The sequence below is a fragment of the Mandrillus leucophaeus genome, unplaced genomic scaffold (assembly GCF_000951045.1).
Source record: "Mandrillus leucophaeus isolate KB7577 unplaced genomic scaffold, Mleu.le_1.0 Scaffold240, whole genome shotgun sequence".
NCBI lineage: Eukaryota > Metazoa > Chordata > Mammalia > Primates > Cercopithecidae > Mandrillus > Mandrillus leucophaeus.
In genome coordinates this window covers 60,766-66,757 of record NW_012102477.1, presented here as the reverse complement: position 1 = coordinate 66,757, position 5,992 = coordinate 60,766, and the positions used below count along the sequence as shown (strand labels likewise).

The window sequence follows — 5,992 nt, the reverse complement described above, 5'->3', positions numbered from 1 at the left end:
CAGCCTGAGCTCCAGTTAGGTGGTTCACTGATTAAGAGGAGACAAACCCTGCTGCAGTCCTTGGGTTTCAAAGATAAAATGAAATACCACACATGACACGGCTTTATAAACTAAAAATCACAGCAAAGGAGATGGGTGTGTGTTAAGCGTCCTCCCCGCACAGCATGGGGCCACACTGGATTCGCCCACACTGGGCCGTCTGCTTGGACGGCCCTTCCTCCTCTGTGCCCACCTGAAATCCCGAGGCTTGGACCTCGCTCACAGGGCCTCCTCCACGAAGCCTCCCACCTTCAGGGCTCTCCTCTTCCCCAACGTTCCCTCTGGCCTCCAAGATACAGCCCCAGCGTGCCCTGGCTCTCAGGAGCCTCCAGGAGTCTGCCTGGGCCCTGGCGGGCTGGGCTTTCCCAGCCCTGGGCACATCTCCCTCCCCTGCTTACCAGAGTAGTCATCAGATGGCTTGTCCTCATTCAGCATGAGGGTCTTCTCGATGTGGGAGCGGTCCCTCAGTGGGGCTTCTTCATTTGCATCCTCCGTCTCTTCTGTGGAGAGAAGCAGACAGCCAGGTGAGGGCCAAGCGAACAGCCAGCTGAGCTCTGTGCCCCGGCGAGGCAGACGAAGGCTGGACCTCGAGCAGGGGCTCAGCGGGGTCTTGCCAAGTTACACTGGACTGAGTTCTGCCTTTAGGAAGGAATTTAATCATCCAAACTCTATGAAGCTCCATGTGCAATGTGTTCACATTCGGGAAGCTGGTCCACATCTCAACCTGCAGAAACCTTCTTATCTATTTATTTCATATATTCAACAAATATGCATTGAACACCTTCGCCACGCCAGGCACTGAGCATCATGCTGGGAATGCGGTGGTGCCCAAAACAGGCACAACTCCTGCCCTTAGGCAGTTGCTCTTAGTCCAGCGGAGTCAGAGATGATAGTCTTTAAAGTAACGTTGGGGCCGAGTGCAGTGGCTTACACCTGTAATCCCAGCACTTTAGGAGGCCGAGATGGAAGGATCACTTGAGCCCAAAAGTTTGAGACCAGCCTGGGCAACACAGCAAGACCCCATCTCTACCAAAAAAAATTTTCCAGGCAGTGGTACACACCCATAGTCTCAGCTCAGGAAGCTGAGACAGGAGGATTCTCTCAACTCAGGAGGTCAAGGCTGTAGTGAGCCATGATCACCCCACGGCACTCCAGCCTAGGTCACAGAACAAGACCCTGTCTCAAAAAATTAAAACATCAAACATCTCTGGAGGCTTTGGGGGTGGGTAGGAGAATGCCTTTTGGCTTGAACTCCAGCCTGGGCAAAAGAGGGAGACCCTGTCTCAAAAATAATAAAAATAATAATAATAAAATGTAATTATTACAGATGATGAGGTGGCCACAGAAGGAAACATTCTGAAAGCTAAGTGGGGCTCAGGGTGTGCCTGCACCAGTGGTCTCAGCAGCAGGGTCACAGAAAGCCTCCCCAGGTCTCTGCTGGGGGAGGGAGTTAGGTGAAGGGTGGAGAGAAGCGTTCTGCGAAAGCCCCAGACGAGCCTTGTTTAGCAAGAAGCAGGAGAAGGGGAGTCCGGCTGCAGTCAGGGAGGCCTAAGTGCTGGGGAGCTGCTGAGGTCCTCAGGGCTGACCGGGCAGGACCTTCCACAGGGCTTTGGGTCTCATCCCAAGCGCAATGGGAGCCAGTGAGGGGCTCCAGGCAGGCAGCCGCCGAGGCCACATGAGCATTTCATCAGGATCACACTGGCCGTGTGGGAAGGACGGCTGGGAGGGCCACTGAAGGGTGTGTGTGTGTCTGTGTGTGTGTTGTGTCTGTCTCGGTGTCTGCGTTTCGATGTGTCTCTGTGTAGATCTCTGTGTCTGTGTGTCTCTGTGTCTGTGTATGCCTGTGCATGTCTGTGTTGCATATGTGGGTCTGTTTCTGTGTGTCTGTTTCTGTATCTCTGTATCTGTGTGAGTCTGTGTGTATCTACGTGTGTGTGTCTCTGTGTGTTTCTGTGTTGCTGTGTGTCTGTATCTCTGTATCTGTGTGTATATTTCTGTGTCTGTGTCTCTCTGTTGTCTGTATCTGTGGATCTGTGTGTGTGTCTGTGTATCTGTGTCTGTCTCTGTGTGTCTCTGTATCTATGTATCTGTGTGTATATTTCTGGATCTGTGTGTGTGTCTGTGTATCTGTGTCTGTCTCTGTGTGTCTGTATCTCTGTATCTGTGTGTATATTTCTGTGTCTGTGTCTCTCTGTTGTATCTGTGTATCTGTGTGTGTGTCTGTGTATCTGTGTGTGCCTCTGTGTGTCTGTATCTCTGTATCTGTGTGTATATTTCTGTCTGTGTCTCTCTGTTGTCTGTATCTGTGGATCTGTGTGTCCGTCTGTCTGTGGATCTGTGTGTGTGTGTGTGTGTGTGTGTGTGTGTGTGTGTGTTGAGGGGAGCAACTGTTGCTTCTCACCCAGAGATCAAGTGATGTGGGTGCCTGCTGCAGGCTCCCAGGGAGAGGGAGGCTCCCGTTCCTGAGCCTATGATATCACAGCTGCTTCTTCCCAGGCTGCCTGCACAGAGGATTTTAGGCGAGTAGAAGAGGGGTGCACTCGGGCCTTATGGGGCAGAAGGAAGCCAGCTCCACTAGGGGTGAGAACCAACCATGTGCCTCTTGCAGCATCTCATGACAGTGACTCTTTAAACCAGTCCCAGGCAGCCCCAACCCCAGACCCAGAATAGGGAGCTGACTGACCACAGCACACACCCGCCCTTATGGAGTACAATTCCTGACAGGTAGTATATAAATAGTATGTAGATAGTATATAAATTGACTGGGAGTGGTGGCTCAAGCCTGTAATCCCAGCACTTTGGGAGGCCAAGGTGGGCGGATCATGAGGTCAGATCGAGACTATCCTGGCTAATATGGTGAAACCCCGTCTCTACTAAAAATACAAAAAAAATTAGCTGGGCATGGTGGCATGCCCAGCTATTCAGGAGGCTGAGGCAGGAGAATGGCGTGAACTCGGGAGGCAGAGCTTGCAGTGAGTTGAGATCGCGCCACTGCACTACAGCCTGGGCGATAGAGCGAGACTGTCTCAAAAAAAAAAAAAATTGCCAAGCGTGATAGTGCATGTCTGTAGTCCCAGCTACTCAGGAGGCTGAGGTGGGAGGATCGCTTGAGCACTTGAGCCCAGGAGTTAGAAGCTGCAGTGAGCTATGGTTGCACGACTGCACCCCAGGCTGGGTGACAGAGCAAGACCCTGTCAAAAAAAAAAGAAAAAGAAAAAAGGATGTAAATGAATTGTGCAACAAAGCCTGTGGGGAAGCCATCTTGGAGAGTGAAGACTTGACCTTGACCTCTACCCTGAAAGCCCCGTTCCTGGTCTAAGTCCATGTACTAAGCAGATGCAGCCATGAAGGCGCCTGACCGACCCTCGCATCGGCTGCAATTCTCACACTGCCCGAGAGCTTCGGCCCTGCCCTTCCCCCTCTGCTCCTGGCCCCTAGCCTTTTGAGGGCAGCCTTGGCGGCTTTAGGTGGGCATTTGAGAGACAATGGTGGTCACAGCCTGAGTTCTCATCTCATGATCCTGACCCCTCGGTCCTGGTTCTGCAATGCTTCCTACAGCCTAGTCTTCAAGGGGAGACCCCAGTCCTAGCCCACTAAGGGAATCATCAGGGAAGTTCCCAACCCACCCCCTTCCATTCCCTGCATGTCCCTCCACCCGCCAATCACAGGGCACCGATCACGCCATTAGCTCCCTGCTCCTTTAGGTTGAGGCAATGGCATGGGCTACGGCGCATCAGGGACCCTAAAGGGAGGTTCTGGGGGCCCCTCTGACCCCTCTCACTGCCCCTTTCAAACTGGAGGCCAGCAGCCAATGCACAGCCTGAAGGCACCTCCCTGGGCCGGGACCGTGAAAAGGGCCTGCCACCCTCTGCCACCTTCTTCTGTCCCTGCCTGTCCCCTGCACACAAGACTTCCAGGGAGAATGCAGCTGCCCAAGGGACGGGGTTGCTATTAGGGAATTAATTCCTACCCTGGGCAGCAATGATGGGACTCTCCCTCCCCTGATGTCCCTCCTCGGGCTCCTCTGCCTTCATGTCCAGGGTCTCACTGTCCACGGACTCCGTATTCAATTCCTCCGAGCCAGGCTGGGCCCCTCTGTCCCTGTGGCTTGTGGTTTCTGTGGCTTCCTGAAGCTCCCCGCCTTCCTGGGGCTCCCCAGCTTCCTGGAGATCTCCGCCTTCGTGGGGCTCCCCGACTTCCTGGAGATCTCCACCTTCATGGGGCTCCCCAGCTTCCTGGGGCTCCCCACTTTCCTGTGGCGCTCCACCTTTCTGGGGCTCCTCGGCTTCTGGGAGATCCCTGCCTTCCTGGGGTTCCCTGGCTTCCTGGGGCTCCTCGGCCTCCTGGGTCTGCGTGGCCTCCTCAGAGGTGCCCTCTGCTTCTTCTGAGCTAGCCCCATCGCCGCTGTCCTCTTCAGACTCCTCTTCAGAGGGAACTCCTCCTTCTTCCTCGCTTTCACCTCCATCGCCACTTTCCTCTTCAGAGGAGGCCTCATCTGCGTCCTCCTCGGTCATCTCTGGGGCCTGGTTCTCCTCAGTGTCCCCTGCCTTGGCGCTCTGGGTGCCCCCAGGCTCTGTACTGGCCTCTGCAGCTGGGCCGGGCTCCCCCTGGTCCTCGGTGCCCTCACTGGCTTCTGTGTCAATATCCGGCTCCGACTCTCGCACAATAGTCGCGACATCAGGGGCTCCCTCTGGCACTGCAGGCTCCTGGCCAGGCCCAGGGCTGCCCTCGGCCTCTGTGTTCAGTGAGTGGAACCCATCACCCTCTGAGCGAGGAGAGGCCCCCTCTGCCTCTGGCTCTGCTGTCCCTGCCATTGCTTCCTGCACCGGGCTGTCCCCTGGGACCTCCTGGACTTCCTCAGGGAGTTCATGGCCCCCAGCCTGTTCTCCTGCCTCTCCACTGGCAGCTCCCTCCGTGGGGAGCCCAAGCCCAGTCTCCTCCTCTGCTATTCCCTCTCCAGAACTGGGCTCCGGCCACTCCTCTTCCACAGGCCCCTCGGCCCCTCCTGGAGGGAGGGCGCTTGCCACTGGTGGGCCATTCTTTTTCTCCCCAGGCCCCGCAGAGTCCCTGTTGTCCTTTTCCCCAGGTGGAGGTGACTCTGTGGCTGAGGCATTGGAAAGGCTGGCTTCAGGATCGGAGCCCGGGCCGGGGGCAGACACGGGGGTCTTCTCGGGGCTCTCGGCCTCCCTGCCATCTGGGCAGTGAAGGAGCAGTTTCTTGTCTTGAGGGGCTGTGTCTGCATAAAGCGCCCTTTCTTTCTCCTCTAGACTTGCGTCTCCAGCAGAGAAATGATTCTCCAACAAATTGCCAACATCCTCTGTGCCACCCGACGCGGAGACTTGCAGTTCTAAATGATTAGAACATGATTGGTCAGTTTCACAGGGCTGGCACCGGCTGTGTTTCTCAAAAGAGTCTACATCAACCCAGCTCCCGTCTTCCAGGATGTGGTGTTGGCCTGGTGTGCAGTGTTACGCCTATCAACCTAGGTCTTCAGGACTACCTCGTACGTAGAGAGCAGAATAGGTGTTATCCTGCCTCCCTCCCAAGATGTGGAAACTGTGGATCAGGGAGTTTAAGGACTGACCCACTGTCCATCACTAAGAAGTGAGCAGCTGTGCTAACCCAAGAACCCCCGCGACCCTGGCCCTGACCTTCAAGCTTCCCGGCTTGGTCCTGATGACTGTATAGGGAGGGAAACTTGGATGAGCCCTTCCAGTCCTTCCTCATCCTTGCTCATGGGCATGTGCAGCTGGGCTCAACCTTGGAGATGCTTCCAAGATGGGACAAATGCCTGTGCATCCCACCTCGTGGCAGTTCCTACCATCATTAACCAGCAGGCTTTTAATACTGCTCTCAGCAAAGGAGTGAAAACAGGTGTTTGCAGGCGGGATAATCTTAGGTTACACGGCACAGTGCTTAGGGGATTACTTGTGGCTCTCAACCTTATTAAGTC

General features: G+C 55.2%; 1 protein-coding gene across 1 annotated transcript in view; it reads right to left on the bottom strand.

Moving 5' to 3' along the window:
- SRL (sarcalumenin) overlaps nucleotides 1-5,766 on the bottom strand; it is a 28,651-nt gene extending 22,885 nt beyond the window's left edge. The window contains exons 1-3 of the mRNA XM_011982642.1: nucleotides 5,691-5,766; nucleotides 4,010-5,386; nucleotides 438-539 (exon numbers count right to left, since the gene is read on the bottom strand). Of these exons, the coding sequence (XP_011838032.1) occupies nucleotides 438-539; nucleotides 4,010-5,386; nucleotides 5,691-5,766 (1,555 nt within the window). The remainder of the gene's footprint in view (nucleotides 1-437; nucleotides 540-4,009; nucleotides 5,387-5,690) is intronic.
- Between the last annotated feature and the right edge of the window lie 226 nt (nucleotides 5,767-5,992).